This window comes from Corvus hawaiiensis, chromosome 7 (assembly GCF_020740725.1).
Source record: "Corvus hawaiiensis isolate bCorHaw1 chromosome 7, bCorHaw1.pri.cur, whole genome shotgun sequence".
Taxonomy (NCBI): Eukaryota; Metazoa; Chordata; class Aves; order Passeriformes; family Corvidae; genus Corvus; species Corvus hawaiiensis.
Window position 1 is genome coordinate 40,381,673 of NC_063219.1, and position 22,479 is coordinate 40,404,151.

At 43.6% G+C, this 22,479-nt stretch overlaps 1 protein-coding gene across 8 annotated transcripts in view; it reads left to right on the top strand.

Moving 5' to 3' along the window:
- PKP4 (plakophilin 4) overlaps positions 1-22,479 on the top strand; it is a 74,284-nt gene that overhangs the window by 45,598 nt on the left and 6,207 nt on the right. For 6 of the 8 annotated variants that reach the window (XM_048308755.1, XM_048308754.1, XM_048308752.1 and 3 more), the window contains exons 5-17: positions 2,558-2,689; positions 2,842-3,032; positions 3,827-4,382; positions 9,022-9,213; positions 10,691-10,901; positions 13,732-13,864; positions 14,936-15,149; positions 17,372-17,555; positions 17,863-17,980; positions 18,458-18,649; positions 18,791-18,964; positions 19,777-19,927; positions 21,973-22,168. In XM_048308755.1, the coding sequence (XP_048164712.1) occupies positions 2,558-2,689; positions 2,842-3,032; positions 3,827-4,382; positions 9,022-9,213; positions 10,691-10,901; positions 13,732-13,864; positions 14,936-15,149; positions 17,372-17,555; positions 17,863-17,980; positions 18,458-18,649; positions 18,791-18,964; positions 19,777-19,927; positions 21,973-22,168 (2,644 nt within the window). The remainder of the gene's footprint in view (positions 1-2,557; positions 2,690-2,841; positions 3,033-3,826; positions 4,383-9,021; positions 9,214-10,690; positions 10,902-13,731; positions 13,865-14,935; positions 15,150-17,371; positions 17,556-17,862; positions 17,981-18,457; positions 18,650-18,790; positions 18,965-19,776; positions 19,928-21,972; positions 22,169-22,479) is intronic. The other 2 variants (XM_048308751.1, XM_048308756.1) reach the window with 1 other exon arrangement.

The window sequence follows — 22,479 nt, forward strand, 5'->3', positions numbered from 1 at the left end:
TTATCCTTTAATTCTCTCCTCACATTTGTGTGTTTTTATTTAGAACTCTCCTGTGCACATCTCTGCTAAGAAGTCACTTGACATATGGCAAAAATTCTACTTCTGTTTCAATGCTGTATGTGTTAATGCAAACCTAGATGTGTATTTCTCACATCTCTGTATTCAAAGTAGTCTTTCCTGCAGTAATTGCTCAGAAGTGGGCATGTTGGAAAAAAAACCTATTTCTTGCTTATAATTTCCCAATCTACATCTCCTTTCCTGTTTACAGTTATGTTGTGATTGTGGCATGATTGTGGGTTTTATTCCCCAGTTCACCATGGATCTTTGTTTTGTACAAGTGTTACTAGATGCTGCTTTATGAATTGTAATCTGAAAATGCTGGAGTTAAAGATGGATAAAAACACTGCCTTAAATCACCTTTTTTATGACTGTAGGTAGTGGTTTACGTCAAAAGCATCAGTGGACGATAAGATGTGACTGTAGCTATAATTGCATTCTGCATCAGTAGAACTATACAGAATTTTTCACAGAAGTGTAAAGTGATGTTGTTTTGCAGATGCTCATAAATAGAATATTAGATCAGCCATTTATAAGAAGGCTATTGTTTTATTCAGGGCATTCCTCCTGTTTCATGGTAGTGGAGTCAGATAGAAAGACAACAATTCATTTTATTCTGCATTCTTGCCTTTGTTAAACAGCCTAAACAGTCTTTATTTTTTAGCCCTATGAAGGCTTTGGCGTGGTGGGCAGTGTGTGATGGGAGCGGGGTTGGACTCAAAGCTCTGTCCTGGGAACATCTGCACTGAACAGCACAATTGGACCTTATTCTTCCTGTGTGTCTCTTCCCAAACTGATTGTCAGTTTGACATTGATTTAATATCATGTAATATCCAGTAACTGAGATAATAGGGCCTTGTATTAGATAAACAAAATGACTGAAGATTAAGGTATTGAAGTTGGATGTAATCCTAATGTAAAAGTCCAAGTCCTCCAAGTGCTTTATTCCGAAGAACATGGAACATCCACTGGTGGCTGTTACCATCTGGTGTTGAGCTGGTGTAACAGGCTGTGAAGTGAGTTCTTGCAGTGTTGATTCTCTGGATCATTTCTAGGCATACTGACAATTAAACTAATGGAAGTGTAGTAATACTTCTTATTAAATCTTAATTAAATTTGGTCATGATACTCCTATTCTAGTAAATTAACTAGCGTCAAATTTTACAAGCTAGTTTTGACCTATGGACGTACTACTGATAAATAACTGCTGACTTCCTGGGATTTCTAAGATTTATTGATTTTTTTTTTTTTTTTTTTTTTTTTTTTAATTTGACTAGTGTTCGAGCGTTCTTCAAAATAGCAATTGCTGAGTAACATTTTTAGTATGAATGTTCCATTATGGCTCATTATGCAGATAGTGAGACACCAGCATTTTGTGTCCAGCCACTAGTAAAAGCCAGAGTATTTCTGTGCAGCAGGCATCACTGCCCAGAGCCCACAGCTCCTGGCACTGAGCAGTCCTTGGGACTGGGCTGGTGGTCCTTGGCATGTTCCCTTTGGGTTCACTCCAGGCTCATTCATGGATTACTGCAGCAAGAATTTACGTTTCAGGTGGTATCTTTAAACATAACCTCCACTGCCTACTCTGCTTCCTCAGGGAGGTTTAGCTTGGATATTAGGGAAAATTCTTCATGGAAAGGGCTGCCCAGGACTGGGATGGAGTGCCCGTCCCTGGAGGGATTTTAAAGCCATGTGGGTGTGGCACTTTGGGGACAAGTGGTGGCCTTGTACTGGGGGAACAGTTGGACTCGATGGTCTCAGAGGGCTTTTCTGACCTAAACTGTTCTGTGGTTCTGTACTGCATCTCTGCTGCCTGCATACATGATAATTGAATGCTTAATATTTCTGTTAAAATAATGTTGATTCAGTATCTTCATCTTTGTCCTTTTTTTCCCAGATTGTTTAGGTTTTTCCCTTCTTCATAAGAGCATTGCTGTGCCTCCTTTGCCTTTCTTTACAACACTGTCATTTGTCTGTACAATTCAGCTGACATTCTTGGAACCAAAGTTAGCTTAAGAGGCACATATTTAGATAGTAGTTTACTAAGTAAAAAAAAAAAGTATAGAAATTTGCTGCATCTGGTGTTCATAGTACACAAATAGGGATGAAATTCAGCACAGCCTTTTCTATCTGGAGGTGTTGATTACAGGCCCTTAAGACAAGGATAGCTGTCCACTGGGCACTGCTGCACAGTTGCACAGTGTTTCTATTCTTCAGAGTATACTAGGTAATCAATTAATTTTTCATTAAAATAGGTTGGAACATATATTTGAAAAATTAGAATTGTAGAATTACATCAAAACTTTCAGGAGACAAAGTTCTCAGAGATTTGTATTAACATTCTCTTCATTGTGTTTGGGAGATGATACCTGTCTGCCAGTAAGCTGATTCTGTTTGGTGTAAGTCCTTCATTAGTATGTATGAGAAAATAATGATTATTGAGTTTGCAGGAAACTTGCATACAAAACACTGGATTTATCTAAATAATTTGTTCTTTCAGATCCTCCGCCCAGCAGTGTAAGCAAACCCCAGGTGTCAGAGGGTGTTCACACCAATGCCTATGATACTAGGACAGAAGCAGAGCAAGGGACTCTCTACTCACCAGAGCAGACATCTCTCCATGAAAGTGAGGGTCTGTTGTGTGCATTTTAAATATTAGACTATATTTCTGTATTGACAGTATGAAAACATAATGCAGTTATGAATGCATCAAATAACAAAGTTATATAATAATTTGTGAATTTGTTTGATGATTTTATTCTTATGCTGGCTTCATATCTACAGGGTCTGTAGGTAACTCAAGAAGTTCAACACAAATGAATTCTTATTCTGACAGTGGTTACCAGGAAATAAGCAGTTTCCATAACAGCCAAAACTTGAACAAGTCAGAGATCAGACAGCAGCATTCCCTTGGTGGACCTGCCAACAACCATGTGGTGAGGAGCTCACGCGCTGAAGGGCAGACGTCAGTCCAGGTACTCTGCTCAGTGCCCTGCACCTCTGGCTGTGCACGGGCTCCAACGGAGTTTAGAGACAGCAGCTGTATAGCTGGGCTCCCCTTTGTATGGGCTGGAGTTAATGTTACAAAGTTACAGGTTTTGTTTAACCCTTTCACTGGTTAAAAAGCCGGAATGGCTTGCAGCAGAGACTCGTTTGCTGGCATCAGCGCACGTGTGATCTGGGTCATTCACAGGAGTTGAAGTGAAGTAGCACTCCTGACTTCACAGTACACTGCTATTGTCATATCAAGAAAGTATCAGTCAAAATTCATTGGGAAATGGGGGAAAACTTCCGAGAAGTTAGCCTGTATGTAAGCATAGTTGTTAAAGGAAGATGCTGGTATTGTTCCCGTACATTCTATGGTTTCTAGCTTTTCCCTCCTTTTTTGGTAAATGGAATGATAGTAAGACTGTAATTGTCAGAACATTTCTAGATTATACCAGAACTCTTTGTGTTACTGTTCCTGAATTTCCAGAGTGGTTGAGTAGTAAGGAAGGAAAGCATAGGTGCAGATTAACATAGCAAGCCAAATGAGAATGAGAAACAGGTCGTTTTTTAATGTTAAATTGTCATTTTATATACTGAGAAGCACTGATTAGAAAAAAGTTACAGAGAAACTTGAAGGAATTAGGTTTAGGGTAAAAGCTACACTCCAGCTGCCTGTATATACTGTTGTGTGCATTTCCTGCTGACTCTTGTCTTGCAGGAGAACAATATCCACTGTGTGACCTTAATGATAAAACTCATAAATGTTTTTGATTTTCAACAGCCTTCAGCAAATACTGCTACCAACCGAGTCATGAGACGGGTCAGTTCGGTGCCATCCAGAGCACAGTCTCCCTCCTACGTGGTCAGCACCGGCGTCTCCCCGTCGCGGGGGTCGCTGCGGACATCTCTGGGCAGCGGGTATGGTTCTCCCAGCGTTGCTGAGCAGAGATCCCTGGCTTCCCACGCATACTCATCCACCACCCTGCCCGTGCAGCGCGCGGGGTCCCCGTACACTGGGCACCGACCTGCCTCCCCCTCGGCCGTGCGGCGCGTCGGCTCGCTCACCTCTCGGCAGGCAAACTCCAGCAGCGGCACTGCCCAGTACCAGACAGCAGGCAGAGTTGGCTCTCCTCTTGCCCTTACTGATGTGCAAACCAGAGTGGGATCTCCATCCCAAACTCAGCTGGGATCCTCTTCCCCGAAGCGTTCTGGCATGACGGCAGTTCCACAGCACTTGGGAACGACGCTGCAGAGGACAATTCATGACATGGAACAGTATGGACAGCAGTATGATATCTATGAGAGGATGGTCCCCCCACGGCCAGATAGCCTCACAGGTGAGTAATGGGCACAGACATGGATAAAATGCAGCACAAACCACAGCTGTAGAAAACCCAGAATGCAGTCGTGGTGTTGTGGATGAAACGCTGTAGTGCTGAGACATAATTGGGGTGGATGTGTCAGGTCAGTTGTAAATACTGATGTCAAACACTCTGTATCAATCACAAGTTCCTGGTGAATACTGGCTTTCTCTATGATTACTAATTGGTGGCTATGCATTGAATTAAATCCTATGGTTTAAGTTGCTAACTGAAATTCTAAGTCTTACAGAGTCATGTTGTTGCAGTGGGGATACTGCAACACGCATATATCAAACCAGGAGTCCCGTGGAAAGGAAATATATATGGACAGACAGATTCTTGCTAGCTGTTTCAGAGATGTTTATTTCTCCAGCCGCATGGCCGGAGCTCTGCCGAGGAACTGTTCCAGTCACGGGACCAAGGGTCCTTCTGCCCGCGCAGGGGACACAAACCAACCAACGGGAACGAGGCTGAGCAGGGACAGGAAACCCCGTGTCTGTGCCCTCAGGGCCCCTCTCCCAAGGCTACACGGCAGGGGAGGGACCCCAACACCTCACCCGTTTTATTTTAATAAAAGGAGAATGAAAACAACTGGATAAACATAACAAGAACAGTTTCAAGACAAAACAAGCCACCCTCCTGAGTCTTTAAATGTCCAAACAGATTCTCTGGAACATCTTAGGGCTGACAGAAGGGAGACAGAATTCTCTGAGCATGCTTTGTGGGGAAACTGAGGCAGGAGAGGGTTTAACTTCTTCCCTCCCCCTTTTCATCCCCCACTCGGCATTGGAAAGGGATTTTTGGGGAAACAATTGGCAAAAGCATGGTTTTGTGAGGGAAACCATGGATGAAAAAACGGATTGGGAATACACTGGGGGTAATAGGACATAGGGTAAAAGGGAAAGGTGGGATTAGGAAAGGGAAACTGTAGGGGGGGCTTACAATGGAGATATTGTCTAACATGACTACGATTTTTTGCATATATACTGCCTTTTACAGGAACACCATCAGGCCCAGTGACCTGCGATGCTTGTAACCCTTTTCTCCCTAGTACAATATTAAATTCCACCACCTCTCCATCTCCCAAGCTTGGGATGCATTTTTCAGGGTTATTCTTTTTAATAGCAGTTCTATGCACGAATATGTCTTGCTGGTTGTCACACCTTGTTATAAAACCATAATTTTGCTTAACATTATACCATTTTACTATCCCTAAGGTCTTAGTTGCTATGATCTTTTCCTTTTTCCGAGTGGCTGCTGTTTTCTGTCTCGCTGCGTCTTTGCTCTCTCCTTCGGTCGCTCCCGTGTTGGAATTGTCGGGGCTGCTGGTGCCTGCGCGCTCTTCCCGGGGTCGCGTTCGGGGCTGCGCGGGCCGGGCCGGGCCGCGCCGCTCAGTTCTCCGTGCGTCGCCTCCTCTGGTCGCAGCTTCGCTGCCGCTTTCGGGCGCTGCACCCACGTCTCGGCCGGGCCCCCGAGCGACGACTCCCCCGCGCCCGGCTCCAGCGCGCGTCTCGGCTGGGCGCGGCTCCGTTCCACCGCCACCGCCGCCAGCCGCTGCCCGCGCGCCGCCCCTCTCGGTCGGGCGTTCACAGGGCTCGCTCCACCACGCGCTGCACAGGACCGGGCGGGCACCGCCGGGTCCCGCTGCTCCTCGCTCTGCTGCGGACACTGCGGCTCGCGTGGCTCCGCCCGCGCGCGGGAACTGCCTCGCTGCTGCTCGCAGAGCGCTCGGTGCACGTGGCCTGGGCCGCACGGTCCCTGCGCCACGCTTCCCTTCACCAGGACACAGCCGACATTGCTCAACAGTCTCGGTAACTAAATAATATTCACGAAAATATTCTTCCATCGGCATATATCTTGACTCCAGTATTAACTGTGTCCAAACGGTTTTCCAAAAGCCCTTGGTAAGAATTAAATCCCAAGAAACATAGAAAAAGTTCTTAAACAACCATGCCAGGAAGTGTTTCAGTTCTTTTTGAGCTTGAATCAAGCTAAAATTTACAAATCGTTGTTCAAGAATCATTTTAAGTTTAAGATAAATGTCCATATGCGGCTCTGAGAGCCAAGAGTCTTCCCACGGTTCCTCCATAGTTTAGATATGGAATAGCAAAGCAAAACCAAGAAGAGGAATCCAAAGTTTCCAGGGTTTACTCACACAAATCAGTCGCTTAGGGATCGGGGATCGTTCTGCTCACAAATCTCCACCATTTGTTGCAGTGGGGATCCTGCAACACGCATATATCAAACCAGGAGTCCCGTGGAAAGGAAATATATATATGGACAGACAGATTCTTGATAGCTGTTTCAGAGAGATGTTTATTTCTCCAGCCGCATGGCCGGAGCTCTGCCCAGGAACTGTTCCAGTCACGGGACCAAGGGTCCTTCTGCCCGCGCAGGGAACACAAACCAACCCATGGGAACGAGGCTGAGCAGGGGCAGGAAACCCCGTGTCTGTGCCCTCAGGGCCCCTCTCCCAGGGCTACATGGCAGGGGAGGGACCCCAACATCATGTCAACATTTTCAAAGGTAAAAGTACATTTAAATATGTGTGCAGGCTAAACATAAAGTAAAACATACTAGCCTGGAACTAATTTTATGTCTAGTTCTTTCTTAAAATATAAACTTACTACTGCTGAATAATAGGGGGTTTTTTTCCACTAGTATTTCTAGACTATCTCATCCTTCAAATTAAATATAGGGTAACCATTTTAATACTAGCTTAAAATAGAGTTCTAAAAGGTAGAATCTATTCATCTGAGAGGCAGTTCTTGTTAACATGCAGTTACTTTACATTTTAAGTTTTGTGTGTTACTGATTTTGTTCTGACCTTCATCTGAATGAGCACAGACAAGGTGATTTTCCAATTAGACCATGTGCCCTTCAGAACAGATGGCAACTTCTGGTTTTTCTTTTGAACTGTTATAGTGCAGGAAACTCCAAAATGCTCTCATCCCTCAGCAAAAGGTATAATGTGTCTTCTCCCTCACCTCTCTTTGCAAGACTTAATAATGTGCCAGTTTGATAAGGGATTGGGAATGAGTTTGATGGGAAAGGCTGTTCAGAAGTGTAAATGTGTACAGGCCATTTGTGGTAAAACAGCAGTCTTGCCCTCTTAAAATATTAGTCAGGTACTTTAGCACTGCTTGGAGATATCATCTTATCTAAACAGGTGAACTGATGTATCTTGAGAAAAAATAGTTATTGAGATAGTGAATCAGTGATTCAGAAACAGACACTTTAAAGTTAATGCTTTTAGAGTGAAAGAAGACATTAACGACATGGTAGTCCAAGCTGAGAGAGCATCTTATTTTATAGCTGTCTGAACTGTAACCTTTCCAGGAAACTTGAAGTGCTATAACTTCCCTGTGCTTGATGTTACAAATTAAGTAAGAATTCCTCAGTATTGTTAAAAAAGCTCTTACATATTCTAATATAAATTAATTTTCATGTGTCTTTAGAGGAAGCAGCTGAAATCTGAAACTCAAATTTGTGTATGATCAGTTTTCTAAGAGGAAAGTTTGGATGTGGGAAAGGTTTAGGGTACTGTGGCAGCCTTCAGTATAATCCAGAGCTAGTCCCTGCTGTGTAAGCAAGAGGAGAGAGTGGATATATGATCAGCTACTCTTCTGTGCTTACAGTCTCCATGTCCATGGGCTGCATGTTCTGGGAGAACAGTAATGTTGGAGATGACTGTCTTCCCAGGAGATGGCATTGTCACCTGGAGCTGTGGGCCCTGCTGCCCTCTTTGCCTGCTCAAGTCCTTCTGTTCTCACCACCTGTAGATGTGTTTTCTTAGCGATGGCCCAAAGGTTCCCTTGCAGACACGGTGGCAGAGCAGGTCTGGGATTTTGAGGGGGGAAATACTCAGATGTAGGATACATTTGGTTAAACATCACTACTCCATTGTACTTTTGAACTTGTTCTGTAATCTCCATCATTTCATCATCCTTGTATAGCTAACTTCACATGTTCTGTTGCTTTGAAAACTGCCAAAGCTTTAGTGCCTGCGGTGGTAATGCCAAAGTCGACAAAGTTGTATACATTTTATATGAAATATTAATATATAGCAAGGTGAAAAAATCTCATCCAACTGCAGCATTGCTATTTATATGCAGACCATGGGCTATTTAAACCTTTATAAAGATTTTTCTCCATGTGCTTACTTTTCTGCTGCCACTATCAAGCAGATGTTTGCTCTTACTACTATGGACTGTTTCAGTTTCAGTATTACAACCAGCTTTAGTCTGTGCCCTCTGTCACTATGGGATTTCTGTCAGGTCCATACTTACCCTGTCATTGCTGAATCTGTGCACTGCACATGCTGATTCAGCTTTTATTCTCTGTGGTTTAGACTGCAAACGACAAAAAAAATTAAGTCAGAAAACTTCAAGTTGTCAGTGTACGGACAAAACTTTTGGTCAAGGAAATGCTGCTTTGTCAGTGAGCCTTTCAGTATGGGCCATTTAATAATGGAAAAAATGTAATGAGTAAGTCTTTGTAACTGTAGATTTAACCAACACCTTTTCTTGTCTAAGGGAAGAAAGATTCAATCCTGACAGCTCTGTTGCTTTGCTGAAGATGGGCCACGTAGACATTTCCCTGTGCTTGGTTGCAGGCCTGAGGAGTTCGTACGCGAGCCAGCACAGCCAGCTGGGGCAGGAGCTGCGCTCGGCGGTGTCCCCAGACATGCACATCACCCCCATCTACGAGGGCAGGACGTTCTACAGCCCCGTGTACCGCAGCCCCAACCACGGCGCCGTCGAGCTGCACCACGGCTCCCAGGCCGCCCTGTTCCGCACCGGCTCCGGTGGGTGACGGCCCCGGGCTCTGTCCGAGCCGGCTGTTCTGGGGCACGGGGCGTGACGGGGGAGACATGGAATGCCAGTACAGAAGGAAGAACTAGAGGGTATAAATTAATGGAGACAGAAGCTAGGTTTGAAGGACTTAAAATAACCTGTAGGAATTAAAAGGTTCTTTTGATGTTTGCAGGGAATGCTTGGGGCTATATATCACTGTCAGCCTGGGGTCAGAGTGTTTTCTGTTTGATAGCACACACGCAGGTACATCCCAGATACGTGTATTTAATGACACACAGAATTTATTGCTTTCTCTCTTGCATTCTTTGTGCATCACTCTCTTATGAATTGAGTTGGTTCATGGTTTTTTTTATTCATCAATATAGTAAAACAAGAGCTTTCCACTAAAATTACCTACTGCATCTTTCACAGTAGAAATACTGTTTTACCCAACTTCTCAGCAAAGCATAATGGTAAAGACTACAGCTGAGGATTATCTATTGGAACCAAAATATTCCCCTAGTATCTCACAGAAGTGCTACTCATGTATTGTGAAGAGCATAGGCATTAGTTTAGTATTAGGATTTACTTTCTGTAGAGAGAAATGTAATGCATGTTGCAATGCAGTTTGTTCTTTAAGGTTGATTAATAATTTGTATAGTTGTTTCCAAAAACTCTTAAGATATTAAGAGTGATTTAGTTAAGTAACCTCTCTAGAAGTATTTATAGAGAACTGTCCGATTCCTATGTCATGTTTTCACACACTTGAAAATGTCTTTTTAATGTTTGCTAATGTAACTGCAATACCAAGAGAACAGAGTGCTGAAGGAGGCACCAGTTTTTGCAATTCTCCTGCCTTCTACAACCTAGAATAAATGGAGTTTGTCAGAATGTGCCAATGAAGAAATATAACTGGAAACTGGAATTCTTTGTTTACTTGTCTACTTAATACCACTTACCTTGGAAGAACAAGAGCCACCACAAGAGCTCTGTTCAGACAGGAAGATGCATGTTCTTGTTCCTGAACCACTCAGCTTCATTTTTGCAGTGATCCACATATTACCTTTTGTTAGGGAAAATGTACATGTAGTTAGGAAAAGCAAAATATCATATAAACAATATGAATTTTTGTTTACTTTCTTTTCCTTTTTGGTACAATAGGTGAATTGATATTATGAACTTAGAAAACACTTTGCACCCAGATTTCTGCTTGTTGGCATGGGATGCTTTTCCTACTTTAAATACTTGTTGAGGGAAGCTGAGGCACAAGTCTGATCCCACAAAACCTTTCATTCTGTAACTAACCTCTCCATCTTCCATGGGACACTGAGGAATTGCTCCCTGAAATCTGGCATCAGCTTCCAACACTGAGCACAGTACGCATTTTCAAGACTGATGTTTTTTTTGCTTGCACTGTTAAGTAGGTGTCACCCCTTCTCTTCAGCAGGCACTTGTTACCTGGTTGGTTTTGACACTGTTTTATCCTAGGCATGGGTAACCTGCAGCGATCCTCCAGCCAGCGTAGCACCCTCACATACCAAAGAAACAACTACGGGCTGCCCCCGGCGGCCGCGCTGGCGGAGCCGCTGCGGGCGGTGCCGTTCCGGCTGCCCGAGCCCAGCTACGGCCGCCTGCAGCCCGCGCCCGACGGCGGCACCACGCGCTCGCCTTCCATCGACAGCATCCACAAGGACCCCAGGCAAGTCCCCGCTCCGGGGCTCGCCCGTGGCTGCCGCCAGGGCTCACTGCGTTCCTTGCACACCTGTGGCAAGTGGTCCCATCTTCCGTGGCTTAATCAGTCATGACTCGTTTAAATATTAAGATCTCTACCTTTATTGCCAAAAGATTAAACACAGGCTGCTTCTTGCAGTAAGAAAAAGTAGCTGTTATGCATCTTATTATTGCATTTTTCTTTCATGTTTGTTTCTCTGGAGAAGTTATTACAGGAAACACAACTTTGATGAGATTTGACTGGATTATTGCAAATATATTTTAGTAACCTGTAACATTGTAGTGAGATTTCTCTTTATAGGAATGGGAATTGGGGCTTGAAAATTCAAAAGTACACACCTAATTTATTTGAATGAATTTTTTATGAACAGCCTGCTTAAATTTCAAAACAAAGTGTTAAAACTATTTATAAATTTGCAATTTTGAAAGTGAACACATATTTTTGCAGTAATTACTGGTTTGATTTTGTAAATGTCTGTACACAGTGGGCCTTTGACAAACGTAGTACCGTCATTGTCACATAGACACTGTGCACTAAAACCTTGTATTTAACCTGGGAGTATCAAAGTATCAAAGGCTGTGCACAGCTTGGAGGGATTTATGAGTATGTCCAGTGTGGATTTGGAATTGGTAGGAATTCCAGTCCCTCTTCAGATTGCTGGTTCACTGAGGAACCAACTCATCCTGGAGGAGCTCGGCTCAGCCATGCCTCAAAAGCTGTCCTAGGGACATGTTGGGCACCAAGGAGACCTTGAGCAGAGATGGTGAGACTGGAGTGATGCCTTGACGGGGCTACCTAAAAACAGAGGCTAGACAAAACTAAGAGAATAAAGGCGGGTATATTTATTGAAGGGCCTTCAAGGTACACTTTGGGCAGTCACAGCCCTAGGGCTACACCCAAAATGGGCCACTGGATCATGGGTTTCCATACTTTTATAAGTTTGGTCAATTTGCATATTGGTGGTTAATCCTCCAATTACAATTTCAGGTAATGAAATCATTTACCCTCAGTTTGCTCCCCCTTAATCCACTTTGTTTACGTATTTCAGGGCCTGAGACAGTAAGGTGTCCTTGAAGTTCAGGCCTAGAGAGGATTTGTTTTGTCTGACCAGAATGGGAGAGCAGTAGCTAACAGGCTATATGGAGTCTTAGAGTTACACACTAAAGCATTGCAGGATATGAAAAATACAAAAGCTAAAATCCTAAGGCATCAGGAGCCTCATGGTGCATTCCCCTGGTCCTGTCTACAGCAGGCTTGTAGCACCAGGCAGTTACTCTAGTCTGGGCCTGTCCTATCATCTCAGCAATGAAAATGCTGCTTTAATGGGTTTTGTTGTTCTATTTATTAGAGGAAATTTATATATTTAAACTTTTTAAAATAGATATGGAGAGACTGAATTAATTTCATTAAACTGAATGGTACTTTCTTCCAAATGCTGTTAATAGGATAAGCTTAGCTCTAGGTAGTAAAGCTTGGAGGGCGCCTGCTCTGGTATGGTGGCAGGAGGAGTTACTTACAGCAGGGATGCTTCACATTCATAGCAAGGAACTTTAAAGAAACTCTGACACAGTCGTCACTGCTGATGCACCTTCTCAGCTTGTAATCTCACAGTGGAATAGTTTTTACCTTACATTTAATCTGTTCCAGTTTCTGATGTGCGTATCATGCTGTGGCAGGAGTCAGGGGAGCATGTTACACAGCCTGGGAATGGGCTGTTAGGAAGCACCACCCTGGAATGAGAGTGAAAGTGACTAGTTTTACTAGAAAGGCAGTTTTCCCTAGGGTTTTCCTATCATTAGTATGGAAAAACAAACCTCTGAGTTGTTGAGCAGTTCAAAGCCGGCACGGAACTGAGCTTCCCCTTCATGTGACTGTGAGTCCTGGGGAGACTTGACTGGCCAGGCCAGCATTAGTCTTGGAACAGCTCCCCAGCTACTGTTCTTAGAACAGTATGTTAGAACATACTTAGCTCTTTTTTTGGTTTATTTTGACTTTGGTTTTTGGTTAGGTTTTACAGGGGCGTGGGGGGGGAGGGGGGTGTGTTTGTTTGTTGGGGTTGGTTTTGGGTTTGGTTTGTTTTTTCAGTTTTTTGTTTGCTTGGATTTTTGAGTCTGGGAAAACTTAAGATACTACTTTATCCCCCTCCAATCCTCCTTTACAGAAGGCAGATAGCCCAGCAAATATTAATGACTATGTTTCTAAATCTGCAAACTGGGCATGTTTCATGACTTTTCCAGGATTGGTCTGCACAAAATTGTTGTGGTTTAATGAAGGAGATTTTATTTAATTATTTTAAATTTACAATCCCTGAATAACTCAAATCAAGCAAACTTACCTGTGTCTGATCCTGACAATAACACTTTGGGGTGTGCAGGTTTTGTTGAGGTATAATTGGCTTCTGCCTAGGGAGAACATTAGGCACTGAGAGAAAAGTGTGTGGAAATGATGCCCCTGAGCAGCACTGTGGAGGGGGTATCTTTTGCATATATATTTAACTTTTGGGAGATTTTTTTGTAGGTTGAAGTGTTTGAGTCAGTGTAACTTCAGTGTTTATTTGTAGTTGTGTGGTCCATAAGCCAACTGAAGCACATTGGATATAGCATCCTTGTCCAGTTGGAAGACTAAAAGGTGATGTGACCCACTGTTATCCCATTACACCTGGTTTTCCTTCTAGCCCTCTTACTGCAGAACAAAACTGAAATTGTCAGAAAGCCCTTAAGATGCTCCAGTACTTGTACATAGTAAATTCCCATACATTTGGGAGTAATGCCTTCTCTCCATGTGTTGTCTGATGAAGGGAGTTTGCGTGGCGAGATCCAGAGCTGCCTGAGGTCATTCACATGCTCCAGCACCAGTTCCCGTCGGTGCAGGCAAACGCAGCTGCCTATCTGCAGCACCTCTGCTTTGGGGATAACAAAGTGAAAACAGAGGTAGGTGCTGCTTGCACTTCTCTTCCAGGGCAATGGTAGCAGGCAAACTAGGCCTCTTGCCTCTTCCTATTTTTTTCATCATAACACAGTATTTGTGACCCTCTTGTGTTCCTGTGCATACCAGATGGATGCTAATATTGAAGTACCTGGAGTGTGTAATTACACACACACTCAGATTCTTCCTGTCATAAGAGCTGCATGGAAATTTTATGGAAATCTTTTACCTTGAAGTTGTGTCATCCAGCAGAACTGTAAAGTAGGTTTGCCAGAGCCTGGCTTTGTGTAACCTGTTGATGACTGGAGACTAGAACATCCAGGAGCTCTGGAGCGCTTTCACTGGTTTTAATCAAGGTGTTTTAACGCATCGTAGGGAATGAGTGAGCTGTCAGGCAAAGGAAAGGAGGCCAGCCCTAGAGAAACATGGAGGACACTGTTTATGTCACTGTGATGTGGGGGCAGGACACATCTGAGTGGACATTCAGATTATTGTTGAAATTTCTTGAAACTTTGCATTTGAAGAGCTTCTCTTTTTGCAAAGCAGCTGTGAGCTGTTGATTTGAGGGAATTTGCCATTTCATTTGCATCGTGTGTGTGTTACATGTTATTTTCAGTAAAAAATTTATTTATGTTAGTAAAATGTTGGTGGAACTTTTGTAAGAAGATAACCCAACATAATTTAGTGTTCCTGAGAGATGAAAAGGTGGTAGTGGTTTTGATGTTCTGGTGACGATCACAGTAATAATCAGCTCTTATTTCCAATATTCCCTAAAAAGATATTCTGGGGTATGGGAAATTACTTTTAAACCCAGAAACAAAACTGATGCAATAACAATTTCTTCTGAACACAGCAAGTGTCTCAAAATGACCCTCAGCTATTGCAGTGGGGTGGGGGGGGAGGTTCACAGGAATTTCAGTCCCATGTAGCAATCGAGTCAATAAGGTTCAGCAGCTGTTTCTTCTGGAAGTAGGATGGAACGTACTGTTCTCATAAAAACAAGAGCCTTTTACATCTTTAGAGTGAGGTGAGCAAGATCAGTAGGGTGCTGATGGTCCTGACATTCCTCTTTCCAGGTGTGTAGGCTAGGAGGTATCAAGCACCTGGTGGATCTCCTGGATCACAGAGTCCTGGAGGTTCAGAAGAATGCCTGTGGTGCGCTGAGGAACCTCGTTTATGGGAAGTCCACTGATGAGAACAAAATAGCCATGAAGAATGTGGGAGGGATACCGGCCCTTCTGCGGCTGCTGAGGAAGTCTGTCGATGCCGAGGTCAAAGAGCTGGTGACAGGTAAGCTTGGAAGGGAAGCTAGCAGAGAGCTATAATGCAAGTTATTTTTCTGGACACTTACGTCAATCAGTTAAAACAACACGGAGTGTGGAGTTATTGGGAGAAGTGAATGCTGAGGTAGTTGCGCTAAAGCTCCATGTAGGGTGGCTTTTCCCTTAAATGAGTCCCCTGCACATGAAGCAGGTCTTGGACAGGTATTTCTGTATTGATTCTGAACATTTGTTTTATTATGGGCTTTTTTTATCTTCTCTTGACAACAGTTTTAAATAAGATCTTGCAGAATTCGTAAGATGGATCCAAACTATGTAAATATGTATGGTATTTAATCTGAATTATAATCAAGGATGACTACTTCAGAAGAAGACACTTTTTGACACACATTTTTAGGTAATCAAGTCCCTTTTGTTACTGAAGTCTTGCTGTACAGGAGCTGGAGTTAAGAATCACAAATAATACTTTTAACATGGCTCTAAAATGGGTCTGTGATGGTACTAAAAGTATCAGGAATACTCGAGCACTTAAACAGGTGCAGTTTTTATTGTTGGTAGATCTTTCCTCTTTAGGGAGGAGTTTTGTCATTTAATCATATCCAGAAAACTCTTACAGGACTATTCTTGCAGATGCCATTTCTGTGGAAGTGCCTTTTACATCCAATCTTTAGACAGCTCTGTTACAGGACTGTTTAGGGCAGTCCCTGGAATAACTGGATTCTTCACCCATGATGTTAATCAATGCATTCAAACACAAAAAATTATCTAGAGAGAGCAGAAGCACTCTGGGGAAAACCTTCAGGATAGTCACAAATTCCCATCTGGAGAGCTTCTGCACCAGTTAGTCACAAGTTCTGCTGTGAGGGGTTCAGCGAATCCGTTGTCACATCCAGGGAATCAGTGATTTAAGTGTGTGCCACAGACAGGCACATCCCTGTCAGATCAGAATAGAATGGACTATTTCAGTAGGAAGGGACCTACAAGGGTCACCTGGTCCAGCTGCCTGACTTCTGCAGGGCTGGCCAGAAGTTAAAGTGTGTGGTTGAGGTCATTGTCCAAATGCTTCTTTGCATTTGGGAAAGTTGCATTATTCAGGAACAGCCAAGTCAGCAACCACAGGCTTCATCCAAACTTATGCATTAGCCTTTTGTGTGAGCTGAACCCCAAGATCAGGAGCTCTAAGGACCCCTGTGGGACATGGGAAAAACTTCAGTTGCCTGTAAATAGAAATCAGGATAAAGTCAGTCAATAAATCTCCTCATGTCTGTATCCCCCCATGGGGCCTCTTAATTATTTTCTTAAAGAGAAGAAGAAAAGGTGTCTCATGTAAAGATCTGTCTTTCTTTTTGTTTTCGTTGGCTGTGTAAAAAACTTATTCTGTCTCACCAGCTTTCATTTTTGTTAGCTCTTGTAACATTTGCTGTCTGGTCCCCTCATAATTTACTTCGGAGGAAATGGATGTTCAAGGTCCAGTCCAAGGGAAACCCGAGGGTTTGTAGCAGCGATGTCGTGGGGCTGTCGAGGAGTTCCTGCCCTTGGGTTTGCTGCATGCGCGCAGCTGTGCAACTGCGCAGTCAGTAAAACATTGTATGTGAGGAAAGTGTTTTGAACAAGTACCTGGTGAGACTTCAGATGAACTTTAAGCTGTGTTTCATGATGAAAAAGAAGATTTAATGCTGTGTTCAGCATGTTACTTGTATATACAGTTCTGCTGGTAATTTATGTCAGATTTCATACTTCGGTATCTCAGTGTCATTTATGGAGACTTTGCAGGGCAGGGGACTAGGGATTTCTGCCCGAGGATAAAAGATGGATAGCAGTTCCTTGCAGCTGGTGGGTGGATGGATGGATGGATGGATGGGACATGCTCTGGACTTGTTGCTGTTGTTTCCAGGAAGAAAGTTTATGTAGGATTTTTACATCCCTTCTTGTATGTTCAGCTCTGCTACTCAGTACCTGATATCCCTGGTATGAGTATGGTGTGAGGTAGCAGGAATGTCAGGGCAGGCCATCCTTATCATTGGAAAAACAAACCAAACCAAAGCCATGCCCTCCTCCACTGTTCACCTTGTTCACATTGCTTTCCTCCTTTTTGGATGCTGGCTCTCCACGTTCTGCCTGCTCTAGAATCACATCACATATTTAAAGTAATGTCTTTTAAGTTGTCAGTGTTGCTTCATGTTTGTTTGCCAAGTCTCTGCTGACTTTACTGCACTGGAAATGTCTTCTAAGGGGTTCTCTGGAACTTGTCTTCATGTGATGCCGTGAAGATGACAATCATTAGAGATGCTCTGTCCACGCTGACAAACACTGTGATAGTGCCCCACTCGGGATGGAACAGCTCCTCCTTTGATGACGATCATAAAATGAAATTTCAGACTTCCCTCGTTCTGCGCAATACAACAGGATGCCTGAGGTATTTGCCTGTCTAGAATACTTCCTTTTAAAGAGTAATCATGTTATCCAGCAGGCCTTTCTTGTATTGTAATTTTAAAGACAAAGGAATTGTTTTAGTCTATAAATTACAGAGTTCCATCACGTTGGCAGCTTTTCCAATTGCCCTTTTTTTCCTAATAGAAAAATATGAAAATTACCAAGTTAGTCACTAAGAGTCGCTAAACAATTACCAATCAGCTGCATAAAAACCTTCTGCAAACTGTCAATTAAATAATTATCTGTCTGTCCTTGCATACACCATGTTCCTTTGTCATTCCAACCTTCAGGAACCTGAGCTCTGCTGGGGAAGAGGCACGAAAGCAGATGAGATCCTGCGAAGGACTGGTCGATTCACTGCTCTATGTGATCCACACCTGTGTGAACACCTCAGATTATGACAGCAAGGTGTGTGCATGTCTCATCTACAGATATTTTAGTGCTAACCTGTGTGTCTGATCTTGGGGCTTTGTATAGCTCAGCTGGGCATGGTGGTGTCCTTAGCTCAACTGGCATCGCTTCCAACCCTAGGTCACTGAGGCACAGCCAAACTCAGCTGCATAAGACAGGGTCACCTCTTGTTTTCAGCAGTGCTGCAGTATCTGTTTCTTTATAAAACAGTAATAAGCAATAAGCTCTTACACTTTTCATTTTCAGAATACTAAAGAATAAGCCACTATAGCAGAGATCACTCTTATAAATATTGTCAGATTTGAGAGAGATTGCATTTTCCCAGAGAAGCAGCCAAAACACAGCCCAAGGCCAAGCATTAGAGTTTAGCGCTTGTGCTCCCAGCGCCTCTTCTCCTCTACTGAATTGGTTTGGTTTGGCTTGTCTCTGCATGAGGAAGAACTGGTGACATGGTGTCTTTCTGGTTTGGTTCAGACAGTGGAGAACTGTGTGTGCACCTTGAGGAACCTTTCCTACCGCTTGGAACTGGAGGTACCTCAGGCGCGGCTGCTGGGAATCAATGAACTGGATGACTTGTTGGGAAAAGAGTCACCCAGCAAAGACTCAGAGCCAAGCTGCTGGGGGAAAAAAAAGAAGAAGAAAAAAAAAACTTCCCAGGAGGATCAGGTTTGTATTTTCCATGTACTGCAAGTACCTCAGATGGCGTTTGGCTCATGATGGAGGAGGATGTAGCTTGATGAAAACTATCCTGCGTTGAATGAAAATATAGAGGTTTTGTTTGGTTACAAATCTTCATTCCTTTCTCAGTGGGATGGAGTTGGCCCTATCCCAGGATTTTCCAAGTCTCCTAAAGGGGTGGAGATGCTCTGGCACCCATCGGTGGTGAAGCCATACCTGACACTCCTGGCAGAGAGCTCCAACCCAGCCACTCTGGAGGGCTCTGCAGGATCACTCCAGAACCTTTCTGCAGGCAACTGGAAGGTATGGGAATTCCTGCTCCTCCTCCTCTCGTTGTACTCCAGCTGTTTTTTCTAGTAAGACCTTGGAATGTGTTTGGATGGACATGCCATTTTCTTGTGTGCATCTGAGCATTCCCATCTTGTCTGTGCATTAGTGCTCATGTGCTGTAGTCATGTTTCCACAGTGAAAAGCCTTGGCAAAGATCAGGGGCAACAAGAGCCACATAGAAACTGGCCTTTATTTTAAATAAACAGAAAAAGCTTCTTCCAGTGCCTATCAGATCAGAGCAATCTTCTGGCATCTTCTAGCTGTGAATTCTGGTGGGAAGGTGCTGTTGAAATAAGACCAGGACAAATAAAGCTACCTTATTTCCATATTCCATTATTTATTTCCATCTGTTTTGGCCATTGCATACAATGTGCTACAAAAGCAGCACACGAGAACACTTTATGGTGTCATTTATTTTTCATGGAGAAATTAAAAAACACAGCCAACATTAATTGCTTCCTTTGCTTGCAGCAAGTCAGCTAAGTCTTTTTCAGTTTGACCACTATGAAATTGGTATTACAAAAAAAAAATACAACAAACAAAACCCAAACCCCCTGCTCCCTTTTCAATAATTGTCATCTATTCAGATACTTTCTTTCTTTGTAAGAGGAATGAGTGAACAATGGCAAAGAGCCAGCCCTTTATAATTGTAAAAAAAGCACACATCGAACATGTCATCTTTTATTGGAAATGACCCAAACATGCTTGAGAATTCCAGTCCAGCCCGAGGCTGTTTCAGTCACGGTGCTGTGGTGGATTTGTGGGTAACTGAGGTTCTGTGTCAGTTCGCAGCCTACATCCGCGCTGCCGTGAGGAAGGAGAAGGGGCTGCCCATCCTCGTGGAGCTGCTGAGGATGGACAACGACAGAGTGGTGTCATCTGTGGCAACTGCCTTAAGGAACATGGCCTTAGATGTCCGGAACAAGGAGCTTATCGGTATGTACAGACCGTCCTCCAAGTGAGCACCAGCACCAGGATGTTGGACCATGGGTGGGAGAATCGAAGGAGAGATTCCACTGATGGGAACAGCACACTGGATGTTTGTGTCACATCAGTTGTGTCACATAAATGAGTCTTTTTGACAGCAGCAGCTTTCCAGAGCAGTATTGCCATGTTAGTTTGCTGCTGGCCGCCTTTCATGGATGGGAGTCACCTTGGCTCAGCCAAACCAGACAGAAAACCCTCAATGCCAAGTGGGATGGAAACACAGCTCTGCTTCCTTGGAGCTCAGTGCTCACCTACGTGGGGGTACAGGTCTCTCACGTGTTCCCGGGGGATGGAACAGCTCTGTTGCCACTACAGCAGCGCTTTGTTTAACAATTTTGGACAGGAAGAGGGGGAAGAAATCTTCTCCTGGTGAAGTATTTCCCAGAAAACACAGATATAGAGCAGCTTCTGTGTCTTCGCTGAAATAAGTTATCAACAGGGGTACTTGCTAGAAAAATTTACTGTCTTGTCAATTCTAATATTTAATCCTTTAAGCATTCATCTGTGCCTTTCTCATCTAACATTAAAAAAAAAAATACCAACAAAACAACAAACAACTTCCCTGCCTTTCCTGCCCTGAGGTTTCTCAGTCTGTTAGTGTTGAATGTGCCTCAGCCTCAGGCTGCTGTGGCTTCAGTGAACCCCGCTAACAAATGGCGTGGTATAAAAAAGTCTCATTTTTGTTACAAAAGCGTTTTCTGTGTGTAGACTTGTGGGGTCAGGGATATAACAACTGTTCATAGAGATAGGAGAATCATTATTCTCAAAAAGAGAAATGCAGGTGAACAGATCTTTATCTGTTTCTGAAGCTTCTCCATCTGGGACATTCAGAGCGTGTCTTCCTGCAGTGCAGGTGTCACACATGAGAAATGTGTAGGGAGAATGCTGTTCTATAGCACCAACCCTGTGCAGGTCAGATGCAGGTGAGATTCTCTTGTCAGGATGTTTTTTCCATTCCTGGCAAAACTTTTCAGTTCAGGAATGGTCCTCCACCTGCTCCCTCTCCTTGTCAAAGCTGTACCTCTGAAAGTGTTTCTGGCCTCAGACACACTCTGAAACAGATCATTGTATAAAACATTGGAAGATATGAAGCGAGTTGTGTACCCCATGCTAGAAATCGTCTTTAGGAGCTTTTCTGCCAGTGTGGGAAAGGAACAATGGGCTCACAGGGTCACACTGAAGGAAATGAGAGATGAGGACTCCAACAAATTGCAATATATGTTGGAACATGCAGCACGTGGCTGAGCTTGCTAAAGGGTTGGCAGTGGCAGGGTATTGCTGCAGACAGCATTGTGGGGATAGTTTTCCAGTGGGTTTCCTTTTGCCTGCAGAATTCCTTTTTGGTTTTTTTCTCTTCTCAGGCACATCATGCAAATAGATAGTGAATGGCTTTGTGCAAAGTTCTTTCATTATTCACTGTTATGTACAAATACACGTCTGCTATAAAATCAATTAATCATTCAATTAACAGTACAGCCTAAACAGGAAAAAAACTTGACCTTGTCTTAGTTACTGTCCCTTGTGTGCAGCTTATCTCTGGCATCAGTCAGCAACTGGAGCCTGACAGAGCTGAGCGCTGACAGGTAGCAAACAAGGTGAACAGAACATCCAGAAGAAAGAATTCCCAGTTACTGTAAGGATTTCCTTAATCCTCCCATAGATGAAGCCCAGCAATGTGCACTGCTCTGTCAATCATAATAAGTAGCCTAACATTTTTCCTTGAACAATCCTGCTTTCTCCAAATAATTGTTGTTTAAAATTGTTCCTCTTTTAGTGCAAAATTCAGCTTCTCACACTTTTAAGCTAAAAGGAAAAAAAGATTCAAAAATTGACATGTGGTCTCTCTTGACTCTGCGTAAAATGTGAATTCTTGGCAGGGTTTGATACTGTACTTTTCACTGCATTCAGCTGCAGTTTTGTGCTGAGTCCTGCAATTTCCAATCTGAAGGACCAAACTGTGGTTTTGACCTGGTTCTGTGGGTGTGTGTTTCCAGGTAAATACGCGATGCGAGACCTGGTCAATCGGCTCCCAGGAGGCAACGGCCCAAGCATCCTGTCGGACGAGACGGTGGCCGCGATCTGCTGCGCCCTGCACGAGGTCACCAGCAAGAACATGGAGAATGCCAAGGCCCTTGCCGACACCGGTGGGATAGAGAAGCTGGTCAACATAACAAAGGGAAGAGGTGACAGGCAAGTAGGCAGCAAAGGTTGTACCTGAGCTGTTTGTGTCCATTTAAAATGCTTAAGAATGCGGGAAATGTTTTTTTTTGAATGAAAAAAAGATCTGCCTTTGCAGTCTGGATCTGAGGAGCTGGCAGCTGGAATCTCCCTAGGAGGGAGGAGGTGCCAGTACCACTGTCCTCTGCAGTATTCTCTGTCTCAGGCTTCTGGAGGCTGGTACAGCTGCTCACAGTAACCCTGGTCATGGCACCTGTTCAGGTTAAATGAGTTAAATAGTCACCTCTTAAAAGCCTACAAGACTAATAGGATATTTAGAGCTT